Source organism: Nothoprocta perdicaria, unplaced genomic scaffold (assembly GCF_003342845.1).
Source record: "Nothoprocta perdicaria isolate Ctin4 unplaced genomic scaffold, notPer1 scaffold_302, whole genome shotgun sequence".
Lineage (NCBI taxonomy): Eukaryota > Metazoa > Chordata > Aves > Tinamiformes > Tinamidae > Nothoprocta > Nothoprocta perdicaria.
The window spans coordinates 119,993-146,571 of NW_020455536.1; the positions used below are offsets into that span (position 1 = coordinate 119,993).

Genomic DNA, 26,579 nt, shown 5'->3' on the forward strand with positions numbered 1-26,579 from the left:
TCACTTCAGAAGTCATGTAAAATTTGAGGATATCTAATGGAAGATATTRCCTTGTTAACACCTTGTTAAATGCACTCCAATTGGGTATACTATTTGCAAAGAATGCAACTGTGTGAGTTTTATGTTCTTGCAATAATCCTCCTATTGTTTATTACGGTCTGGTTTTGAGGCTTCTGCAAACTGTCTACTTAGTCTTTTGCTGATGCTGATACTGCTGAAACTTATGCTACTTCTTTCAGTGTGTCTGCTGCTGCCTGCACTGTGAAGGCTGCAATAGAAATCTGCCTCTTTACTTCTTCCCAGGCTTTATGTTGATCAGCTTTGCTTTTAATGTCAAACAAGGCATCATAGATTCCAGGGAATGACTCTCCTGCATACTTGTTGTGGCTGCTTGGAGCAAAGATGACATGTCTGTAGGGAAGTTAAGGAAAAAAAATATTCTGCATTAGGAAAACAAAACATATTGTTTTTCAAATAATCTGTACCTATATCAGCTATCAAATTATTGACAATGAAGATGCAAATAAGCAAGATTCTTGTACTAATAGTGCCTATAATATATGGAGCAAAAAAAAAAAGAGCTATATTATTCCATATGAATTCAAGAATAATAATCTGTAATTGTAGCTAAGAACACTAGAGATAAAGCTGTCTAAAGTATTTTCCTTTGCCTTGACTTAGACGGAAAGATAAAGAAAAGCCTTTCTCACGCACATTCTCTGATAGTTAAAGGCATGTTTTGAGCTGAAACTTTTAAGTGAACTAAAGCTGAAACTTTAACAAAAAACTTCTCAAGAGATATTTTAATCAGAAGCTGTAACAAGTATGTGGATTCTAAATCTTAAGCTCACTTGCTTGAAGTTCTTGTAGTGGAAAGGTTGTTGTTTTGAAGTATAGAGCGTGGAAGAAGAAAACAAAAAGCTACACTTGACTTTACTATTCTGCCTTTCAAGAAAGATTTATTACCTAAACAGGATAAGACAGAAGAGTTCACTTCAGTGCTACTGAAGTTGCTTCACTCTACATGTTTTCTACTATAGCTATTCTACTATAATCAGTCAAATTTAGATGTTTGAAGTATATCATATTTTTCTTTTAACTCACAATGACTTTCTAACTTTACCTGTGAAATAACTTTACCTGTGAAATTATCTGATCGGAGTCCAGAGTCAAATTTTTAGATCTGGTAAAGAGGCTTACASCTACAGGCTTCTGACAAGACTCTTTTGCCTTCTGTACTGTATACCTCACTGAAATTTTTCCTAAGATTGTTTTCTCTTTTAAACCTATTTTCACTATGCTGAAGAGAATCATTATGCTTCCATTGAGAGGCCTGTAAATCATAAAGTGATTTTCCTGAGAGAGAGAAGGCATAAAGAGAAAGCAAAAAAAAACAAGCATTCCTYACCTGTAGAATGGCCTGTCAGGTAGTCCAAGAGGATCAATGAAAGCCCTTTCTAGAAACATGAGTCGATCATTTAAAGATCTGACAGCAAGTAGGCTAAAAAAAAAAAAAGATAAGAGAGGAATATGTTAACTGTAAAATGATTGCTCCACTTTCTTCCTGTGCCAGAACACTCACAGCTCTGGATTTAGGAAGGAAAATATATCCAAGATGTTGACCTATTCAAGTTTACTGGCCACAGAAAATAGCCCAAGTCAGCTAACCTGCACTGTAGGACTACAGTGATCTAGACTGTGAGATAGTCTGATTTATAACCTGAAAGTCTACAACCATTCTTAAAAGACAAGAAATAACATCAAAGAAAATGTAGATTTATCAGATATTTTCTCTCATGCCATTCCTCACTTCTAGATCTCCTTTTCTTCAGTGTGTTTAGGCAGGCCATTCTTTTCTGTGACAAAATTTTAAAGACCTTATTTTCCACTAAGTCAAATAAAGCATCATATCACCTAAAACCACCTCAGTAAAATCATATTTACTTTCATGCAGAACCACATCAGCTGAGGAACCTTGTGATGTTAGAATCATCCTTTGAGTCATCCAAGAATCGTTTTTTCTGATTGCGCATATTATATATTCCCTAGATCACAGACCATCTGGGACTGTGTGCTTTGGATTACTCTGAGCATCATACTGATACTTAACAAATACAAAAAAATGTTAATAAGAATGTATTGAATGTACATATGTCTTGTAGTCTACATCCTAAGTGACTCATTGCAGAGCTTCAAGGCATTCACCAAGAAAGACTGAGGTAAAATTTACGTCTCTAAGCCTAGAGTACTCTATCGTTATCAACGAAATTATTTGAAATTTGCATTAATGTAAATGAAAACAGAATCAGATTGATTGAATTAATGCTTAGATTGTGTCAGCCATTAATGAAATGATTTTGAACTGAACTTTTTCATTTGCTGCTGTGCCTTACAACTTAGCAGGACRTATTTTATTTTTGAAATGAAATCACTATAGTTAGCAGTAAAATGATTTCTTCTACATTTATTTTGAAATCTCATCTAAGTCTGTGGATGCATTTTAGCAGCTCAGAAAAATAAACAGATTGAGATTTACATGGTAAATCAAATATATAAATACATCAAGTTTGTGGAACTTCTAGAAAGGGTCCAGTGTAGAATGACAAAGATGATTAAGGGACTGGAGGAAAGGGATCTTACGAGGAAAGACTAAGTGAGCTGGGCCTGTTTAGCCTAGAGAAGACTGAGAGGAGATCTGATTAKTATGTATAAGTAACTGAGGGGACAATATAGGGAGRAGGGGGCCAAACCTTTCTCGGTGGTGGCCAGTGACAGGACAAGGGGCAATGGTTACAAGCTGCAGCACAGGAAGTTACTTCTGCATATGAGGAAGAACTTCTTTCCTGTGAGGGTGACAGAGCACTGGAAGAGGCTGTCCAGGGAGGCTGTGGAGTCTCCTTCTCTGGAGATCTTCCAAACCCGCCTGGCTGCCACCCTGTGCCCCGTGCTCTGGGTGTCCCTGCTGGAGCTGGGGGTTGGACTGGGTGATCTCTAGAGGTGCCTCCCAACCTCACAGAATTCTGTGACTCTGTGATAACTTGACAGGAGCAACAAAATCAAAATAAGTAATACAGGAAAGATCTGAGAGGGCAGGGAAATTTGAAAATGATTCACAAAACACAAAGAGTAATTCTGCTTATAAAAACAATTTCTCTGTTCATCCAAATGAGCCTTTCTGAAGTAATACAATTTACTATAAACATACCTAAATAGTAAGCCCATGTAAATGCTTATTTATTAGAAAATTGTTAATTCATTTATCTTAAAAGTTGCCACCATAGCTCTTATTCTCAGCTTAGAAAGATGTCGCTTATTCTCACCTTCCCTATGGATAAGCATACAACATGCATCCTTCCCAAGAAATGTAACTATAAATACACATACATAGGTGGCCTACAGAGACTAATTAAGAATTGAGTCAAAAACTAATAGACTTTTAGCATAGGTGGCTCATAGAAAGCTTGTCAAAAAGCCTGGCAAGGCAACAGTCATGGTGCAGTTATTCTCTGCATTAACTGGTACCAATATCTTCAAAATTACAGCGTGCTGACAACTGAAAATGCTGAGTTTACATTTTTTTATTTAATGATATTCCAATCATAAAATCCTAGAAGGTTTTCTGCACTTGTAGGAACTGACACACCTGACCTAGCTCTGCTCATGCTAACCAACATCTCATCACATTCATGTATGCTCCTGGCACTGCTCCTGAGCTAAGACCTGTCACGAATTGGCACTCATTAGCTTGGATACTCTTCAAAGCTAACACAGCTGGATTCTCAGTGTCCGCAGTGTCTCAGAGGTCCATGCTCAGATGTTCAACACTTCTGCATTTTGTTTCATGGTGTAGCTAGACCTCTAAAGACAAGATTCCATAAGCACTCCAAATGGAACAAATGAATGACAGTCACTTGTCACCAAGATCATTTGTGGAACTAAATGCAAGTGAACATTATGCGGTGGGAACCTAGAAAACTGCACAAATTACTTGTTTGGAAGACWAAATTGTTCAACTTACTTATTGATATCTATTTGCTGCATGTTCTCATGAAAGTGAGCAGAGACTTCTGTAAAATTCTTCACAGCTGAAAACAGAGCATCTAGAAGAAGCAATATGGAAGGAGTTACCTTCAGATTCTGAAGAAATCACTTAACAAATCAAATTCTTCAAATTAAAACTACTTATCTTTCACAGTGATCATGCTTTGGTAGTTCTTACTGAATGGCAAAAACATTGTAAGACCCCATATTCCTATGTTAAAAAATAAATCTATATGGCCTTGTATGAAGCATTGTCTTGGAGAGAACAGAAATTAGTATTTCTGTAAATACTGTTATTTGCTACTTACTGAAAGTAAAGCACACTACCAGAACTGGACTATTCAGGTAGGTGCAGGTTTTGCAAAGCACGACAGGAGCAAGTAAGTAAGCCAATGAGTGAGAGAAAGAGGTTGTGTAACTGTTTATGTGTCATAAAATGGTTATTAGTAATCAAATAACACTGAGTTGTACATAATGTTGTCAATAGATACACTACAATAAAGAGGCGGTCTCACAGGTAGGAGAGAGTTTGTGAATCCCTATTATGTGAATAAAATTTCACATGCCAGTACAAGATCCTTACTGCAGCCCAGGGGTAGACTGTGGCTGCATGAGTAAACCCTCAGCTGAACATCTCAAGAGGCCTCAAGATGGCAACTGCCATCACTGAACTGAAACCATAAACTGAAATAAGGAGTTCTAACTGGATATAAGGATTTTTATTTTTTTTTCACACAGAATATAGTCAAGCACTATTGCTCAAAGAGCTTTTCCTCTCTCTGTCCTTGGGGATTTTCAAGATGGCTAAAATTTCAAATTGTTTGGAATATGGCTGTTGTTTTATTCACTGTTCACACAGCACAAGGCACAAGTAAGTATCAGTTCATGACTAAGACTTACACATTAAGATAAAAGGAGGACTGTGATGAAAAATAGTACATACCAAAAGATACACTGTATTTTGATAGTTCCTCTTCATGGTTCTTTGACAAATTGTAGATGACATAAGCATAATTGCTCACAGCTGCTGCATAATCTCTGCAGTCGAAGGGAAGCACAACAGAGTTGGCCAACTCAAACACCAACCCTCCCCGTACCTGAGCCACTGTCAGATGATTCTTGAAAGTGGGATCATAAAACCCCTCCACAATTTCATAGGTTTCATAGACACTGTGGTAAACTGGATAGCTGCTATATTTTTCTACATCCTGAAAAAGAAACAAACGAAAACAAACAGAACTGTTATTAAGGTCAGATGTGGACATTTCAGCTTTGTTTGAAAACTTTTGCTGTGAAATTCAAGGCACTGTGAAGTGTTCACTTCAGAAAATCAAACGAGAACTGCTCTTAGACATAGACATTATGATAAGATGAATTTTGCTGTGATGACATCACTTCAGGTCACACGGGGCTCTAGGTAAACATCTACGAAAAGGTACAGAACTGTTAGTTGGCTAAATATAGGTGAAATTGCTCCTCCTCTCTTTGACTTGCTCTCAACAGCCATTTTGTCTGTGTCTTCAGATATGTTCTTCCAAAGGAAAAAATCTCATTTAATAGACCATCCCTCGAACATTTCTGAGTTGGTYTCACCTCAGTGTATGTTGTAGTCAAATCTTCTCCATTAAAAAAAATCACTGCKGAATTCAAAGCTTCATAGTTGTTATTAAATCATTCATAAGCTATCATAAGCCACTCATAAGCCTTCACTATTCACAGTCAGTTCTGAGAACATCTGTTTACTCTAAGCAAAGGTCTTTTATCTTCTGTTTGACTGATACCAAGTTGACCGTTACTTCTATTTATTAAATAATTGTGTTGTAATAGCACTTTATAGCTAGGACTCTGCTCTGGCTCACCAAACAGAACCAAAAATGGTACTCCTGTTCCAAAAAGCTGGCAGTCTGAACGGGTGAATGAATTACAGTAGATGTTTTTCAGGCCGTTACACATGAAACAAAATTACAAAGCCACAGACTTACCCAGTTTTTACTGTAACGGGCTCTGCCAGAAGCGATGCCAAGCCGTTGAAAAAAGACCTCAAAGTCATTGCCAGAACCCAGTTTATTTATTCTTTATTGAGAAAGAGGAGAAAATGCCCTCAATGAGAAGGGTTTAAAGTATCATTTATTGTAAGTTTCCAAGTACTTTTGTATGTTGCTTACTCTCTTGTCCCCGGTACCACACAATCACTCCCCAGCATGCTCTATCTGTGAATATTCCTCCAATTGCCTATGACCCCTACGCAGCATGCACCTCTTACTGTCAGGCTTAGAAACCTAGAGTTATTGTAGAAAGTCAAACATTCAAGAGGACAATTTGACTCACTGTATATAATTACTGGAAAGACCCAAAGACAGCTTCTGGCATACCCTTTATTTCTTTTATCACTGACCTGGGCACCTCTTTATATTCCCTCGATGGATTTTTTTTATACCAGCTCTCATACAGAGATTTACCTTCAAAGCCCTCATCAGGACTTGGTATCTAGAAAAAAAAATATATTGTAAAGAAAGTCATTTAAAAAAAAATATTACCAAGTGATAAACCTAAATCCTGCTATCATTTCCAGTCTATTGCTTACAGCAATGACTAAGTCRTAAGGTCATAAACTTAAATCCCTCAACCTTTCTGAATCTCCCCTTAAGCATTTCAAATACACAGCTTTTTTCAGAGGTAACTTTTATTTACTAAAAATATGTAGTTTAGATAGAAAAAAAAAAACACAGGGAAAGCAAAGCACTTCAAGTCATTATTTCCAGTATGAAATTTTCTGATTATTCATTACGAGATTTTCAGACATTTAATTATTTAAAAATAATAACCTGCAAAAGGAAAGAGTTGTTTTATTTTGAGGAAAAAAAACAACTCTGTCTTTGGTTCTTCAACATTGAKTTGTCATTTTTTTTAGTTCAGACAAATAATCTTCATGGATTCAGTAGTTCATAGAATCATAGAATCATTGCTATCTTAGAAAAGCTAAGTGTGGCATAGTTGCWCAGTGATCAGCATAGCTGCTATAAAGATATAAAAACCACCATCATAATGAAGTTAATTCCTTCCACTATTTTCAGACAGTTCATTAGATCACTGAACAGAATAAATGCTGCAGATATTTTTTAAGTGCCTTCCTAATTGACAGGTAGTTGAAGCGTTATTAATTTTTACAAGCAATCAAAATAAAAATAATATTTGCCTTTTTTGGGTCATGAAGGTAACTGTTCGTGAAACAGTGTTAATGCATTTTGCCACAGATTAATTTAGGATGGGATCATAAAGGACCTGCTTCCTGATCAGCTTTCTTTGCAGACATTAGCTACCAACAGACCATGGCAATATGCATTTGCCAGCCTTTGTTTACCGCTCCTTAGCTTTAGGAAGGGCTATGCCACCTTGTTTATACCACCTGGTATTTAGGTCAACATTCTAACAATGATTCTTGGTGCCCAAATTGAGATTCTGTAGACCTGATTTTCTGACAGTTTTGAACACCTGCACTTAGAATTGGTTTCCATGGGAACTGCAGTTGATCAGCACGTCTGCAGTTCAAGGCAGAAATATCTTTAGCTGGTCACCTAATTTTAACAGATTTAAATTTTATTTATTTATTTCCAATTGCAAAAAGTGTTTATTCTGAATTTTTACAGTAAAAAAAGTAGATTTCATTTACTTTTGTACCAGGCTAACAGCAGCTTCTAAGAAACAATAAATTACTGACCTTGGAAAAAACAGATGGGTGAATATATACAGCAGATGAACATAGACACAATAGATACACAGAAAACAGAATAGCTGATAAATATATATATTTATACATTTATATATATATATATATATATCTCACACACATATAAAAGACCAATAAAAGATTCCTGAATAGATGCTTCCAATACAAACTGACTGAAGAAAATGCCAAATTAGAAGATTTATTAGTGTCAGTTCTCTAAGATTCACTCTTAGGGCAAGGAGCATCTTACACGTAACACAGTGATGTTCTTTACTGAGAATTATGTGGCTGTTAACTTAAAAATGATGGCTGCAGATACAAAAGAAAGCAACATTACACATGCTATTTTATACACAGAAACCCATCCAATAAGTGAGTACCAAGCATTCCTGCTGGAAACTGGTCCTCAAAGGCCTGGTTCTGCACTTTTACTAAGACTTGACTCATTCACACTATATATAAGCAGATGGCAGTGAAACAGATAAATATAAATTGAAATGGGTGGCTGATAATTTCAAGAAATAATACCTCTTTGGTCAGACTGTACACCAGCCTGTACATCAGCGGTGTGCAATCTACTCTTAGTGTGTAGTTTCCTAAAAGAAAAGAAAAATTGTTTTGATTAGGAAGCAAGTTCTTCTTATTTGAGATTTTGTGCCATTATTTGTAAATATGAAAGGGCTAGAGTTCCATGCCTTCTACAGGAAGGAAGCTGGGATTTTTTTGTTGTTAAGGTTCTCCTAATTCAATGCAGTTTGGTTTAGGATTCAATTTGCGTAGGTTTAGGATGAATTATAGCCCAGCTTTTGAAGTAATCATTATGCTGACTACTCATATTATGAGAAGAGGACAGAGGCATTTTGTTCTCTCCCTCCTGACAGCTTCCCAAGCAGTGTAGTCAGTGTAACAAGCTGCTTCTCCTAAGCAACGTGAAATATCTGAAGGATACATATGATTCTGGGTTATTGCTTCCCTCTATGTCTACTCTTGGTCTAATGGAATGATATTATCATGTTGAAGCTTTCATAGAATGCCAGATTAGACTCAAAGAAGACACCTGTATATGTCATCACTATTGCTGCAAAATGTGTGACAAGACTATATACCTTCAATGGAGGAATCTGCATTGATGTAAGCCACTCCTCGTGCCTGTAATACTTTGGCATTGTCCTGCAAGAAGAAAAGAAGATGTCGATGAGCCTCAAAATTACTTTCATATTTTCTGGAGAAAATAGCAGTTGTTTCAGAGAGGCATCAGATGCCCTCCTGTAGGTAGCCATATAAACTTGCTATTTAATAATAAAACTCGTATGTTTGTGTGTGTATGTAAGAAATAGAGAAAGAGAGAGAAAAAGACAGAGTGAGCAAGTGGAACATACCTCTCTCATACAGATTTCTCGAAGATCTGCCCTATGAAAACATCTATTTGAATGCTTATTGTTTTACCTCGGCCCACTCTGTTGATCCTAACAAGCCAAATTCCTCTGCATCCCAGCTTGCAAATATCACTGTTCTCCTTGGCCTCCATCCTGCAATAAAAGTCCACAAAAAATATATTACAGAAATAAACAGACACTTCATGGTACATTCTGGTTACCAACATTTAAACAAATGTCAATTTGGAGAGGTGTTTCTTTTATCCTAATCTCTGGAGACAGTAAAGGAGTTGATGTTCCATAAAAGTTCCTCTAACACAATCTAAGAATACTTGGCTAATTTTTTAGTGAACTTAAACCCACTGTAGCATTTGCAATATTGGGCAAAACACAGTATTCTTTTTCTTCTCTCAGCTTTAGTGGTAGTGAAATTTTCTAGAATTCAAAACCATGGAAAAAGTATAAAAGTATGTGCATCTGTGTGGATTCTGGAAAAAAAATCTGCTATTTGTATGATTAGTTTGATATCTAATCTAACAGAAACATGTGTTTTGGTATGTTTCAATTCTATTACTGCATTTCTTTGACCGGTTTCTCAAATGGCAGATTTCAAAACTTGAAAGAATTCTCTGCAATTCTGATCTCGCATTCCAAATCAAGATCTTTCACTTAAAGTTCTGCATTTCATATTTAACTCAGGTGAATTGGAACTGGCTATAYTGCCCTGTGTCTCCATCTTTGATCAGTTTTCTTTGAGGCTATTGGTGACTTTTCACCTTTTGCTCCCTTGATTCCTTTCTTTTTTCTTTTCTTCCCTTTTTTTTTTCCCTCACAGTTACCAAATTGTAACTGGAACTGTAATTAATAGGACATTGTGTTATTTCAGAGATCAGTGAGATAGATACACTATTGGATATACTGCTAGCAAGCAAGCTAGCTAGTTGCAAGCTTATTAGTGATACCTATAGCAAATATCTAAGTTAATAATTTTCATTTCAAAACCTTGATTTTCCAGGACATAAAAGCGTGCCTTTAAATACAGGCTCAAATATCAGAAAAATCAATCGGTACAGCTGAAAGCAGTGGGTTTGGTGTGCTTTATTCTTTCATTACATTACCTTCCTTTTTTAGTTTTCCAAAGCTTCTCACAATCTCATGAACCACAGCTGCCCCACTCTGAGGATCAATTCCACCAAATACCCAAGCATCACGGTGGCCTCCCAGGATGACATATCTGTCTAGAGAAATTAATTACGGATGTATATTTGAAGAAATAAWTTATTTTTAAAAGGTTTTATTAAAAAAATCCTACTATAGTAATGTTAATGGGAAGTAATTTCTAATTGTCTATGTAGGTGTCAGATAATAAACTTAATAGCTTAAAGTATATATAATGGAATGCAAAAAGACTTTTTAAATCTCAAAAGACATTTTTCTGTAATTTAAGTTAATGTTAAAGAACTCGTCAAATGCAGTCACTTGATCCCATGAGACTAAAATAGTCTAAATTCCAGTATCATAATGTTGCTTCTATTTTTAGAAATATTACAACTTTCCTTTAAAGACAGGAGCATCTTGCCACATTGTTCAATCAAAGGCTTCATGGTAAATGTGACCAGCTAATTATATCTGTTCATCACATAAACTTGCAATACTGAAGTATGTTGGCAGTAGTTCTAGAAATTTTATATACAGTTAAATAAAAAAAAAAGTTGTCAAAAATATGACAGAAATGTGATTAACATGATAAAAGACAAATCAGACCTCAGATACTATAATAGGTAAACAGATGTGTTTCAGACAACAGCCAAGTCATGGATTAAATGATGTTATCATGGAGATGACTTTTAGGGTATAAAAATCTTTTTCTTTAAAAGAGACTATAAGATAATTAACAAATGGAAGTTATATCTTCAGATGGAATGCAAAACCTTTACAGACTTGTGCTATTCTCAATTTCCATTTGTTTTTTGAACTCTTATAGCTCATAACACAATTCCAGACTACCAGGGAAAAATATCCACTTAAGAATATTGTTTTACTTGCAGTTACTTGCCTGAAGACAAAAATTTCTGGCTACATTATGACTCCTTCTTGAAGCTCAGCATTTATAGCAAAAAGTGCTGCTGTAAACTATGAAAACTTGTGCAGTAAATATTTCAACAGAACTGATTATATAGTATCTCAAAGAAAACTTCCTTCCTGATTGCCTCCCTTATAACTATTACTACATGCATCCAAAAGTCACTGCATGCCCACATAACCCGCAAAAAAGTGTCTTTACCTGGTTCCACGGCACCTCTGATAGTTCCGATCACATTGTAAATCCTTGTTACTTTGTTGTTACTATGAATGTGTAATTTCACCTTTCTAGTACATTGGAAAGACGATTCAAAATGAAAATCCACCAGATTAGTGAATAAAACATCTAGTATTTTTTATAAGTACATGTTATAAATTGCTCATAATGAAGGAATTTAGCCAAATTTAGTTTATATCTAACAGAAGTGAAACTGAAAAGACTTCATTGCATTTTTTTCTGAATTTATATTTGTGTAACTGGGAGCACCATTCAGTCTGTCAAAGCTATCTGCTGTTCTTGATGTCAATAAGGTAGATACTAAGTAAGAAGCTCAGAGGCCCAAACTCAAAAAGACTTTTTGCTAGCAGATTGTTTTTAAATTTGAGAAAGATTTTTAAAAGAAAATTGAAGACCAGCTCATGATAAAAAAGATAAATACTTCTAATCCTTCAGAATATAGTGAAATCAGAATTGCCCCTAGCACAGCCAATGCAATCATGCCGGTGTGACATCGCAAGAATCAGAAAATCACAAGACTTGAATTGCATTGCAGAGACTTCTGTTTATCTACAACATAGCTTGAAGTTCAATAATTTATTCTCAAGGACTGGCTGCATATTTTTCAGAAAAAAAAAATGTGATTTGAATAAAAGGTCAACGGTATATAATAAATCAATATAATAATTCAACCAATATTGAAACAGCTAAATTTCAGTCCTGACTTGCAATCAGTAAATCAGTTTAAACATAATCTGAAATAATAATAATAATAAAACAACACATAGAACACTTTTAGAATTAGAGCACTATTTTTTAGAGTTAGAGCACTTTTTCTGGAAATCCTAACTTGACTATGTTGCTTTTATAAGATAACAATTAAGACCAAAAGCCAGACCCACATAAATTAAAAAGAAGATTACACTCCAAATTCTGGTCTCAAAAAATATCCAGACTCATAAAAGAGTTTGCCAAAGCTTTCCAAACAAAACTGTTTCAAGATTGGCTTGAATCTGAAGCAATTTGTACATATTCATCTAAACAGACATAAATGCTGAAACTTTGCACTGAGTTCACTTCAGCACAAGAAACAGAACTAAAAGGGTGACTTGAATAACCTCAACTGTTCTACCTTTGGTTGTATTCTATTACCTTGATCCTGAACATATTTTCTTTTTGAAGAAAAACTGACCTTGTAGAATAAGTTGTTGTAAAACCAGGACCAATGTTGTAAGATACATTYAAACTTCCTTTCCAGCTACTGTCCGGTGGTGCAGGACCTCCCATGTTACTATTAGGAAAAAATAATACAGCTGAGGATTAGTTACAGTATCTTAAAACAGGAAAAAGCACAAGTGAGGAATCAGAAGCCAAGTTTTTAGGTCTTACAAAAACAAACCAAAAAGATGGTCTCTGTCTTGGAAAGTTTGCACTATTTGATTCTACAGGAGAATTATCCATGTTTCAGCTATATAAATACAAATAAATTAAACATGTACAGGAATGGTCCTGGGCACTGAGGTGACCTGTTCACAGAGCAACCTACTCCTCTGTTGGAAGTGTTCTCTCAGCAATCAAACTTCTTTTGCATTCAAACTGTCTTCTGTAAACAGTACCTGGAATTTCTAAATTTCTTGAACTGAAATTGCAACTCATTCTGTGCTCATTCTGGCACAGAAAAAGAAATCTGCCAGGGATCCTTCCAGCACTTTATCAGTATAGCCACAAATATCAATGGGATACCTGTATTTTCCTATGGAATTAATGGGGCAAAGCTGGACATCTCCAAAATAGGTTGACAACATGCAGCACATGGATTCAGACGGATAATTCAGAGGGGATATAATTTAAACATAAACACCTAAATCATGCTGGGCAACATACAAAACTGGCTCACTCTTTTCTTTAAAATATGAACAAGGAAAAGGACAAGTTGTGCACTTCTCCTTTTACTTACTAATCAGTGCCTATCTTTACTTCTAGCATTTTTTTACGTGGCTCATTGTGTATTTTATATTAAATGATCTGAGGAATTAGCTGTTCGCTATTAGCTTACGTAATTAAAGGCTAGTTACACAAACACAAAGGTCCAGAAAGGATCACAGGAGCAATGACAGGGTAATCTGTGAAGAGAAAACCCTGAACAGTTTTGAGAGAAAACCCTCAAACCGTCATAGGAAAAGGACTAGCACATTGTCCATGGTGTGAAACCCACCAAGATGTGTCAATTAGCAAAGCTCCTCCCAGAACAACTTGCAGATGAAGGGGTAATTGCTGAATGAAGGGGTACAAGGCATGTTATGATGTGCAGAGAACCTTTCGTACTCTGTAAAACACAGTTTTAAAGGGAACTATGGGGACATGTCAGACTTGCCGTGCCCCTTTAGAGGAAAAATGGTCCAGCCAGCGAAGGGTTAGCTAGTGAGTACACTAGCCCGGTCATGTCCTGTGCCTTATCACCACAGTCCTATCTTTTTATTACACTGTATTCTTAAATAGTTTCCTAAGGGTGCTCTCTATTCTATGCATATATGTGCGGTGAGAGGTCTAAAAGCAAGTGTAAAGGGGGGCAGCAACTGGACAGATGGGGGTTATGTGATTCCTTGGGAACGGCAGGCCTGTGTGAGCACAAGCAGGTAGGTAAAATTCACTATCAAATTTCAAGATAGAGTAGCTGGTGAGTAGGACAACATGTTTAGGCAGCAAACTACTAGAGGGACCATAGGTCTGGTACAGAGCTACTGGAAAGATGTTCGAGTATCTGCTACTGAGAAGACCACAGGCTGGTCTGGACCAGCTACCGAACAGACCTGCTTGTGTTTCTGCTTGTGTGATGAGAAGTGGTTTGAGCACCAGCAACTAGAGTGAAGCTGCAAACTTTGGGAACTCGTATGTCCAGACGCCAGCCACTGCAGAGACCCAGTGCTTCAGAACACCCGTGTCAGCATTGTGAATAAGGACCAAATTGTTCCTGTTTCCCAATGCTCATTAAAGGTACTTGCAAACAAGTTTTCTGGCACCAACACAGAACATTTGTTTGTCTTCTGGCTCAAATTAAGATTCCTGCAAAGATGAAAAAAAGAGGAAAAAGTACCTTTTGTGAAGCAGGGAATCAGGGGACTGGAGAATATGTACTAGCATATAGTGTGCCCCTCATCACCACTCATTAGAGCAATCCCTGATGTAAAACCATGACAAGYGTCTTTGTTTTTAAGACTACTGTGGTTTTGTTTTTGTCTTTAAGATTACTGTGGGTTTTTTTTTTCATAGGTTTTCTGCCCATGTCCAGTGTCTATCTATTGCTACACATACATACCTTTAAGAACAGGGATTGTGCTTAAATTTCAAAATAATTTAATGCATGCTATTACTTTTGTGGAACTGTTTTTTCAGGATTAAGATTTGTGTTAATATAGTGGTTGGCATGAGCTTATACTATCGTGCAATAACAGCACTGTTTCACATCATTCAAAAACCTGAAGGAAAAATCACATAGTTAAAGTTATCTCAGTATCAGACTTCATGAAGAAACATACTGATGGACTATTTTATAAACGCTCTTCCTAGTTAAGGCAGCTATTACTGTCTCTGCGTAACAGATTGTAGAAGAGATCTTGAAGCCTACAAGAACAAAAGAATTTGATAGAAAGTATGAAGCAGGGAGATAAGCTTGTGGAGCAGTGAGAAGTCTTTTACCTTGGCACCTTTCTGTGTGCCAAGAYGAAGCAGCTTTGTACATACATTTATGAAAGAAGCTTCCCCTGATAATCTATTTGTGTACATTAAATTTTCCTTATATGCAAACTCAAAAGTACATATTTGAATACCCTGAATTTGATTTTGAATTAACTGAGTATCATCACCTGAATATGGTGTTTTTCACTTTATACCTTATCCTCAACAGTAGTAAATAGACTTTTATTCTACTTCTCTTTTGTTATGTTTTATTCAGTCTCTCTACTTTAGTGTGAATTCTGGTAATTGGTCCATATCTTTTTTGATGCACTACCCAAAATTGGACTCACTATTCTCAAAGGCATCAGACAGAGCAAAATCATGGGACTCATGGGACTTAGATATAAACTCCCCTATAAATACATACACACACACGATTAGGTCCCCATATWGTCCTGAATGCTTTTCTGTGTTTACCAATCCTAGTATTCCCTACTCTTTAGCCATACAGCTGATGCAAACAGTTATACCTACATGCTAGAGGAATGCACTTGGCATTTCAAATMTATCTTATTTTTTTCAGAATGATTATTTTGTTTTGTTAAGATCATTATGAATTTTTATGCTATCATCTGGCAAGCTGGCAGTATTTAATAGGCCCACTTTGTAGCTGTGCCCCTATAATGTTCCAGGGTCTCTCCAGAGTCTTTATTTTAGTTTGAGAGAGCACAGGTTTTAAGTAACAGAACAAAGTACCAGTCCCATCCCATGAGCTATGAATGATAAATATTTTCTGGACAAATGGATGATTTTATGATTTTATGATTTTGTGTGGCTTTTTTTTTTTTTTTACAAGAGAGAATCATGGCAGTCCTACAAATCATTGTCTTTATCATAATGATCCTTTTTTGATCACTCAGCACATATCTAATGCATAGCAACAGATACTAGAATGTGTTTACCTCTCATTAGAAATCCTAATTATAAGCAAATGTACTATTGCAACAACTACACTAGAAGGAAAGTGCAAAAGTCATTTCCCATTCTTTTCAAACACTTCTATGTCTTTTACAAAGCAATCGATTTAAAATTCCCAATGTGCTTTATTTACTTACCGCAGCAGTGACTCAGCATCATGATAACCAATGGGATGAACTGGAATTTTGGGGAGACCTACACCACTGGCTTTGTCCAATCGGTAGGTATATTCTAAAAACAAAATAAAATATTTATATTTACAACTCTCAGCAGGTATTCGTACAATTCATAGCACAGTCCTAACACAGAAGTCAAAAGTAATTATTTCATCCTTGAAACTGGGTTGACATTTCTATAGTGACTTCACTCTACACTTCAACAACATACTTCCAGCAACACTAACAAAACTTCTTCTGTTAGTGTGTGCAATCATATGCATTAGCTGGCTAGAAATTTTTCAATYAATTCTTAATTTTTTGGTTGAAATGTTTTTGGGTAAGAATATTTCTTTCACATAAAGGGTTTTTGGACAAAGCCAAAAGGCAAGGACAAGAGCACAGAGAGAGCCAGTAGTCCTGTGCTTGGAACATTCAACTAGGAACTTAAAAATTGTGCCAGATGATATGAGATGTAGATAAACTCATTTTTATATACTATATACTCAGCCACAGAATATTCTGCTTTCTTACTATTTTCATGGAAAAAAAAAATTCTAGAACTCAAATACAAGTTTGGATCTTTTCTTTTTTCAGAAAAATCTTAATTTTCATAGCATGGTCAAAGTTTTGAAAGTGATTTTTCTAGTGGATGTGGAAAAGACAGGCTTTCCTCCTTACATCAGCATCTGAAGGGACCTTTATCATGTGAGACAAACAGAGATTCATCAATCTAACATGAAAACAAATTCACTCGATCTACTATGAGGAATTGCMAATCATTCCTAAGGTTGCTAGGTTGCAACTGCAACCTCTTCCAGATCTAGTTGTACTGACCAAAGAGACAACTTTCCCTATCGTGTAGGGACTCTTCTTAAGAACTGCCTCCTTCAGACACTGACTGGTGTTGCTCATCAGGAACTGGTGTGAGTGCTGCTTAACACATATCAGTCAAAATGAGCTGGATTCAGTGTTAAATGGAATAAATGGAATGTCTTAGGTAGAACTCAAATGAACAGCTGTGGCAGTGTGAGGTGAAGGTGATGAACCAGCAAGGAGTGGTTCACTCTCCTCAACCCCTTCTGAAATCAGGCCCTCACAGAATGACTTCTTCAGTGACACTCACCCTTCGCAGGATAACCTGGTGTCAGAGGATCCCCTGCCCCATTCAGGTTTAATACATTTCCACGCTGAGCTCCTCCACCTGGCAGGTTCCAGCCTGCTGGATAGGGATTTACTCCTGGGGCGCAGTAGTCAGCAGGGTCAGAGTACAGAATGACTCCCTTGGCACCTGCCAACTCAGCATTCTTTACCTGCAAAGCAGATCTRTGGTCCTGTTCAGCCCCTTATAGCTTGCATAGTGGTCAAAGGTCAAGAGAAAGTATTATAAACTACAGGGACTATACCTCAAAGTGTTTTGCACTGCTTGGACCAAGTAAAGAAATTTTATAGGAATTAAAAATCTGGCCCATACCTGTCTCATACCATGTAATTCCCTGGAAATACACAGGCAGATATTGTGTTTCACATSAATGTAAGAGATCTACTGCAGCCTCAAAAGTAAGGTAGTAACTGAGGTAACACAGAAACCATCCTCCAAGACATAACTACATGAACTGAGATGGTATATTATGACCCAGATCAAAGCTACCACCAGACCATTAAAACATATACATAATGGATTGAAAATATAGATATATTTATATATCGTGAACTTCGAAGTAATTTATCTTTCAGCTAGTCATATATGAATCCCATGTCACTGTTATTTCCTGCGTGAAGGACAAGTTTCTACAGAATTACCATGGAAACCCTTCTGTTGAGACATGGCATCCAAATTAAACCCCCTCTCTTTCCAAACTCCTTCTCAGAGGGGTCTGAGGTGGCCGGATCATATCTTAGTCCAASACTTGGTCAGTTGATTTCTGAGGGATTATGTGTGCAATCAATCCTAGATACAATGTAGTAAAGTTTATAAAGTTTTAGAAACTTTCAACGTGCTGCGTTTGCTTATCATGGATCTACCACTGGATCTCTTAAGGATCTCTTAMTCTTGACCTTGACAGGCATTCTGCTGTAGGGGAGATCTTGGCATGCAGCTCACTGCCTTGCAAGGAGAGCTCACTGGGCATGTGGACTGTCCCGTTATTTATAGGATAAAAAGATTGACTTGTGGTCTTTTTTTTTCGTAACAGATGAAGTTTGACTTGCAACAAGTTCATTTATTCCCTGTCGTGCTGTTTGTTACTTGTCTCCTCCAAGTCCACCCGAATGTCCCCTAGCAGGATGCAGCCACCAGGACTGATCTTGCTGATTATTGTCCAAGTCGGGGAGAGATCTTTGAACTCTCTCTGAAAAGTTGAATTACACTAAAATTTCCATAAGGTTATAGGTAAAAATTTCAGTCTTTTGGAACAAACTAGAAGATCACACAAACAAGATTTTTATCTAGATGTATTACCTTATTTCCTCTGAAGATCTTGCCATATCTAGCGATGACAATCTTTCCTGTACAGTTGATGCCCATTTCACGTTCTAGCTTAAAGAAGTCCTCCGTGCGGCCATAATTCACATACACTAATTCACCCTGACAAAAGGAGGAAAAATTTGAAACAAAAATGTCAACGAGCATGTGAGGAAGAAGATGTGATCTACTAAGAGAATAAGCTAAGAACAACAGCCTCCAGTATTGATGCTGATATGAATTCTTCCTTGATTATAAGCCAAACAGGCAAGTGACCTCTAATGAATTTAGGCCCCTACCATTATTACAGAATCACTGAGGTTGRAAGGCACMTTTGGAGACCATCTAGTCCAAACCCCCAGCATAAATAGGGTCTCCTAGAACAYGTTGCACAAGACTGAATATAGGTGAATTTTGAGTATCTCCAGAGAAGCAGACCCCACAGCCTCTCCAAGCAACCTCTTCCAATGCTCTGTCACTCTCATAGCCAAGTTTTTTTCCTCAAATTCAGGTAGAACTCCCTGTGTTTCAATTTGTGTCTGTTGCCTCTTGTCCTGTTCCTGGCCAACACCGAAGAGTCTGGTCCCATGCTCTTGACATCGTCCCTTAAGATATTTGTACACATCGGTAAGATCCCCTCTCTGTCTTCTCTAGGCTAAACAGACCCAGTTCTCTCAGTCTTTCCTCATGTTCCAGTCCCTGAAATCAGAAGCTGCCTGACTATGGCCTCCAGAATGCAAGATATCGCTCCTCAACTAGAAACAGAGAATAAGTGCTCTGAATATGACCCTTGCTTCTCTTTGTTGGCTTTATAAGAAGTTACAGTCAGTCCCAAAGAGCTGGAGGTATTCTGGACCCAGACATTTCTGAAAATAGCATTTGTACCTTAAGCATCACAGTAAACTCATGCTTATATCCTACAAAAATTCTCAGGATCCTTGATTCCTATTCAATATTGTGGAAGATGGGTAAGTACATTAAGTACATTTTGCACAAGAATCAAGTATCCTTCATGCCTGTGTTTCAACCATGTTATTCACTGCATGATTCATCTTCCTTAATGTCAAGTACCTAGAAGAAATATGCACAGTTTACTGAGGTCAGGCAGCATTCTACAACCAGTGAGAGAGTCTGGAAGTTCTGGAGAGTTTTCAGGCCAAATCAGTTTTAAACAACTTTCTTTAAGAAGGAATAAATTGCATTTTAGAGACATCTCTCACTGACCACATGTATAGATAGAGTTTCAAAGACCAATTTAGGGTAGATGACCATAATTTCAAATAACTAAAATCAGATGACAAGAAACTTTTCCCTAGCAGGGTTTTCTATATTAGCAGACACATCCAGAGAGATGGTTCATTTTAAACTGGAAAGACACAAACTTAAATGTCTTACACTGATGAAATTTCCGAAGTAGAAATTCAGACTGGTTGATAATGCAGCATACAGAACATCCTGTAGAGTGTGGTAAAGTCATTTTAACTATACTGGTTTCATCACCCATCTAGTCAAATTGCAATTTCTTTTTAAATTAAATAAATGGAATCAGATTCTCAGTAAGTGTAAATTAATGAAAAAAAGGAAACTCTATATAATCAAGGGGAACAGTTTCACACCTGCTAAGATTCTGGTGCTCTCTGTTCAGACAGTGTGTCAAACACAAGGATCATTCCTGGAGAGGCTTTCCTGAGTTTACGCACTAGCTTTTCTCCAYGGTAAAATCAAAGGTAATTCTACTGAAATTGGGAAAGATTTTCTATTAGACTTTCTAGTGCAATTAAGTTATTACAGCATAACATAAGATAATAAAACCCTTTGTTTCCTGAGCTTTCAGAAATTACAGGAATTAAATACTGGGCTAAAAGCTCTGTCAGCAGACTGAGATTCAGCAYCAGACACAGAATTTGGTGCTTCATTTTAACATAAGCACTTTAGAGTATCTGGTAGAAAATATTTAAATTTGTAGGCTATCACATTTTTTCAGGCACATTTAAAAATGCCATGTGAATTAAGTTCTAAGGTTTAATTTGGTGGCCTAAACATAGTGGTCTAGCATGATTTGAGCCAGCCTGAAGTATTCATGAACAGAGGTATTAGATATACCACAGGATCCACAAGAAACTTGTGCTTTTCTAGAGTAAGAGTCAGTTAGAAAACCCTAGGGCATCTCAAAGCACACTAGACACCCATTTTTAAGTAACTAAACTGAATAAAAGGTTCTACACCGAGATGAGTTAAATTGTTACCTAGGGCCTGCTGACTGTATTGAATAAACCAAAGTCCACTGCCTATCATGGAAGTTCAGTCACCAAATGCACATATGGATATCTAAGCATATAAATGTATGTTTAGTCTGAAGCTGAAGGCTGTGTGAAGTGGCTGGTTAATCTGGAGGTAGTCAGATTATACACGGCTGGTATTGCCCACCTCAGTGACCCCAAGGGTTTCCATTTTTGCTTCTGTAACAGTATAGGAATAAAAATCTACCATGCACTGAGAAGTAGAAATAAAGCGAAACTATTTCTAAATCTCTGCAGGGTTCACTCTAGCAGACAGCAGAGTGTCCCACTATCATAGGATGTATCCTTCAAGTACAGTGCCAAGTCTATGTATCAACTCTCTATTTAGAGCATTCACCCAGAAAAAGCAAGAGCTGAATTCTTGTCCTCTCTTAGTGTAAAGAATTTTGGGTTCGAAGTTCATGTCTCCACTGAACTGTCTCATATTTGATTACAGTAAAATMATTTTCTAAAGAAAGTTCCATCTTTTCTTATTTCCTATGTCCTATCATGTATTGCAGATCTCCAGAGACCAAATAAATTGGTGAGGTTATTCTGTCTTTCTTTAGGGATATTATGATAGGAAGTCAGAATCCATACTTTAGTATTATGTTCTAAACCCCTATTTCAATTCTTAAAACATTCAAACCTCTCATATCCTGTGGGATAGAGATTATATGTGTCAGTCTCCAGATTCCTTTGAGTATCTGAGACATATGAATACAGGGTATTTTTTTTTTTAAATTTGCACCATCAACTAACAAACTTCAGAAAGTACTGGTATTAAACACTGTTAGCAGGTTGAGATTCAATTCCCTGCTTCAAGCTTTGAAGCAGAGATTGGACTAGAGATACTACAAACAAAGAAATATTTCCTACCTTAGAAATTATTAATTGAAATCACGAATGATGAGAGGATATGAAACTCCTGATACACAGACTAGCTTCATAAAAGGAAACCTGACAGCTGCTACCATCCGTATAACAAGAAAGGAAGGGTTACTGTTAAACCTGGATCTTAATAACACCTTTTTCCCCAGCTAGAAATGCTAGCAAAAGCCATTTGCAGGCATATGGTGCACCCTGTGTTTATACCTGTCAGTGTGAGCTATGGGCAAACAGTTTTTGAAATTAGGCTACTAAAATATAGTCTTACTTATTAATCAAGATGGGAAACAGTAGGGTATATTCACAGTATTATCAGGAGAAGCTGATAACATTAAACATTTATTTACGCCTTTTTTAAAGAAAAGAAAAAAATCCCATTCTGACTCAAAACAGTGTCAAAAAATATGAACAGGTAGGTATGAYTGCTCAATTACAAAGTAGCTCCATTGCAGAACTGCCCAGGACACCAGGACTAGCACATGGCACATTTTTTTTTCTCTTTATGACATCAAGCTCTGAACAAATAAAGTTGAAAGCTAGATATTTCCCAGTTCAGTTATTTACCTCAGGCATTCCTTGGATTGAAAATGCACTGTAAGGTGGCACCACATCTCTAACGTCCTCATATCCTGGAGGAGGAGGCTCAAATAATGATGTGTTGAAAATCTAGTATGAAAGAAGAAAAAAATAAACCAGACAACACTTGGTATGACCAAAGCTTTTACAGGCATTGGGCATCACTTTCAGTACAAAAAGTGTTAACTTGCAAACTGCACCTCAACCCTTCACATGGAATCCTACTTAAATAACATAAAGCCCTTTAAGGTGGTCCCTATACAGCAGAATGGTTTTGTTCTGCTTTGGAGCTTCCACAAGCAATGGACCTGCACTGAAATGTACTAATTTTGCTTGTGTCAGTACCTCTGGAGGCCTATGCTTCAAGAAACTGAATTTAGCAAAATCACCAATCACTCTACAAACAATTTAGTGCAAGTAATGACCACAACTGTATTCCTCTTTCTAAACAATGACAATTCAAAACAACTGAACTACATATTTCTCTTAACTTTTTCTTAATACTCTTAATTTCTTTCTTTTGATCAACACATCTCATCATGTTATATGAATCAGGGTAATGAGTAGTCTACCTAGCATACAGATGGAGAAACAAATAAACGAAAATAAGAAAAGTAAACTGGAACCATCAATTTATCTGAGTTCAGGATCAGGCCCAACAACATCAATAGAGCAGATGATGATCAACTTTCCCTCTTAGTCTTCCAAAGTATTACAGGAGGGTGATTTTTTTTTCCTGGTTGAATAATTGTTTTCTTTACCTCATTTCCAAGCTTATTAATTATTTAGATATAATTGTGTTTATTTTCATCCATGTAAGAAAGCAATAAATAATTGTTTTCTTTACCTCATTTCCAAACTCATCAATTATTGAGATGTAATTGGGCTTAGTTTCATTCGGGTAAGAAAGCAAGACATCATAGTGAGCCAGGTGAACAGAATCCAATCCAAACTCCTTCCACTCAGCTTGGATTTGCTTTGCCAGGTGCAAATTCTCCTCTGTTCCTGCCAGGTGTGGAAGGCGCGTAAAATTGCTAGAGACAAAGAAGTCAAGACAAGGCATTGCAGGTTACAATCAGAACTCACCTTGGCCTACTTAGAAAACAAATCCATTGGAAACCCCCCTAGAGATGTGCAGATGGAGATTAAATCAGGACCCAGTCCTCTGCAGACATAGATTTTTGTCTGTCTGATGTGTAAAGTGAGGTAAAGGGTTTCAGTTTGTCTGAACTGCTACAAGTGTAATCTTCCTAGCAGTGTGACTTAGCAGAAATGGCATGAAAATATCTGATGTGGGGTCTAGTCCTTGTTTTCATCTTTGTCTGCTGGATGACTTGGAGGACCAATCATTTCTATTCATAAGGAGGTCCATCTCCCTTGCTAGGTGATGAAATAATTGAATATGATTATGTAGTCAGATTAAAAATGTGCATAATCGACCTGATTCCTGCATGCAATTGACTGTATATTCTTTTCAGCCCAGTATTTTATTTGAGCCCAGGTATTTATTTATCTATATATGAATTTTATGTATTTATATCTTACTATATCTAGTATGCAAATAAGAGAAAGTGAGTTCACAGCAGCATAAAAACAAGTAACAGGAATTCTCAATTGCTTGTGACTTAAAAATCATTCCATCATACAGAGAAATTAACAGTGCCAGGTATCTCAAATAGTGAGCAGCACACTGACTGAAAAGAACCTTGCCCAGACCACTGAGTAGGTTCAGTGGTAAAGTGGGCTGAAGAATGAGATTGTCATGTCCTCATTCTGTCACAAGACTGCATCACCAACATTTCATAGAAACATGTGTTACACCAGCTACTATTAATGAGAAAAATTGGATCTCGGACAGGGAAAGGGTATAAGTTCGGGAAAAACAATAAAAGAAACCCCTTGATCTCCAGGGAGAACAAAGCCAGCAAACAAAGTATTTCATAAGCACTACATATTCCTGTTTTTGTGCAGAATACTATTAGGTAACACCATGTTCCTCTCATAAAGTCAACATCTTGTATCAACAACATACTGTAAGTTCCTGTCAGAAGGAAGGTACCTTTTTTGGGATGATATATTGAACCAAGCTCATGGTTATGTGCTAAAGAGGCAATAGCTGTAAGATTTAGGAATTTTTAACTCTTGTGTTTTGGCTAAAGATGGACTTATCCAAAATATCCTGCTGTATTCATGTCTGTTGCATTGAATATTGTTACTTTCCTCATTTCCTGTTCTAAGYTGTTGATGGCCTGTACTGGCAGTTCTGAGTCATGGTTAAGTATTTGCTATATTTCACCACAGAATTGGCTGCACTATAAATAATGAGACGGGGAATTTGAATGGCAGAAAAGAGGCCTTTTACAGAGTTGTCCAGCAACAGCTGACTTGTCTGAAACCAAAATACAGGTTGAGTCTGTAAAAAGTCCTGAGGCTTCAGTTTTCAACACTGTTCTCACCACTAAAAAGAATGTACTTTGAAGTTAATTTACCTGCAACAGTTCACGGCAAGTGCAATTAAAGTGAAATCAGAGGGAAAGCCAAAGTCTTATAAATGAAAATGCTTTTTTAGTAAGATTAGTTTTAATTATTTTTCTTTTGTAAGGCCTTGGAACGTGATACAACCTCAAGGTACTTAATCAGGCTAGGAATTAAAAGCAAACCATAACCCACTGATTAATCCTAAAATTACTCATCCTTGATACTATTTTTTTACAAAGAAAGATTAATTTCTTTCAATAAGTTATGACTTTTGATCATTTTTGTACTTTTAACAAACACTACAATCCTCTAACAGACAAAAAAAACTGTTTATAAGATCCCTAAGATAAACAACTAACAGCACAGCAGCAGCTTTGTAATTAAAGCTTCTAATTAAATTACAGAAATTAGGGATTATAATAGATTTTAAAAATGGTTCTCTTCCACCAATGGAATAATCAGAAACAAATGTTAGCAGCTTGCTTGCAGGATTTAATACAAGAATCACTGTTAAAATTTTTAAAATCACCTGTCTAATTTACCGAAGAGTAGGTAAAATTAATAAATTATTTGAAAAAAATCCTTTACGATTTATGATTATTACGTCTACACATCACTTACTAAAGAAACTTCTTGATGTTTTCTGCTTTCATTTCGGCCATAAATGCTCTCTTCATCTTTTCATGAGGCCTCAGAGATGTCTTCTCTTCTGCAGGTTTTGCAAACCAGCCTACATGACGCACCAAAATATAACYATGAAATCATCAGAACAACATTCTTATGGCACGCATCGATTTTCTTTGGGATGACTACAATATTTTCACCGCATATTTTACAAATATTTTTATTAATGTATGATGAAGCAACTACAACTAAGGCAGAGCCCAGTAATATCTGTGGTGTAGAGTAAGAGAACTTAGTGATTATTGTGTGGGGGGGTGTAAAACAGWATGGTTTTTTCATCACATTTATTGTACTAGGGATGCTGAGGAGTCTTACTTGCTTTTCTTGGGTACCAGAATGCTGTCAGTCATTTCAGTCACCTCAGTAACCAGGCAGCAGCTATGCAGAAATGCACAGACAGCCTCTATAAGGAACAGATGTCTCGTAACCACTTTCTCACCCTCCAGTCCGCCTGGCTCTTACTCTGGAGTCACTCCCGTACTGCACAGGGATTAGTAGAATAAGTGATGAGAGGTACACCTGGCTCGAAAGAGTTTCTGGCATCTGTTTCTATTTTCAGCTCGGGGACCGGGCATATTCCATGGGAATGCCGGCCACGTTACACTGCTAGAAGAGCCCCGTGGGGAGTCAAGGCGGGCACCTCAGAAAATGAGTCTCCCCTAGCCTACACTCTATACATAAAACCCGAGAAAAACGCCAAAAACAAATTCGCCGCAGAGCACCCCCCACGCGCTGGAGAAGCAGCAACTTGTCCACCCGCCGGCCCCGGCCCGCCTCCGCGGCGCCAGACGTGCTCCAGAGATCCCAGAAGCGAAGGGAGAGGGTTGAGCCCGCACTGTACCCACGAGGAAGCCAAAGAGGAAGAGTCCGACGGCGGCTGCCCCCATCAGAGCCCAGAAGCGGCCGCTGGCTGCGCGGGGGCCGGCGGGCTCCGTCATGCTGCGCAGCGAGGTCCACAT

The 26,579-nt window shown here is 37.1% G+C and overlaps 1 protein-coding gene across 4 annotated transcripts; it reads right to left on the bottom strand.

The window, feature by feature from the left end:
* LOC112949989 (putative N-acetylated-alpha-linked acidic dipeptidase) lies at nucleotides 1-26,579 on the bottom strand. Of its 4 annotated transcripts, XM_026042459.1 has the most exons (20): nucleotides 26,462-26,573; nucleotides 25,558-25,666; nucleotides 23,306-23,492; nucleotides 22,447-22,548; nucleotides 18,713-18,838; nucleotides 17,378-17,564; nucleotides 16,234-16,327; nucleotides 12,636-12,734; nucleotides 11,429-11,514; nucleotides 10,263-10,382; nucleotides 9,215-9,297; nucleotides 8,875-8,938; nucleotides 8,297-8,364; nucleotides 6,437-6,528; nucleotides 6,024-6,114; nucleotides 5,139-5,249; nucleotides 4,985-5,024; nucleotides 4,019-4,100; nucleotides 1,409-1,501; nucleotides 1-411 (listed from the first exon to the last, which is right to left on the bottom strand). In XM_026042459.1, the coding sequence occupies exons 1-20, from the start codon at nucleotides 26,556-26,558 to the stop codon at nucleotides 222-224; spliced, it is 2,121 nt and encodes a 706-aa protein (XP_025898244.1). In that variant the 5' UTR covers nucleotides 26,559-26,573; the 3' UTR covers nucleotides 1-221. The 4 variants fall into 4 exon arrangements, with proteins under 4 accessions (XP_025898244.1, XP_025898243.1, XP_025898246.1 ...); XM_026042458.1 differs by having other exon boundaries at nucleotides 4,985-5,249; nucleotides 26,462-26,579; XM_026042460.1 differs by lacking the exons at nucleotides 1-411; nucleotides 1,409-1,501; nucleotides 4,985-5,024 and having other exon boundaries at nucleotides 4,025-4,100.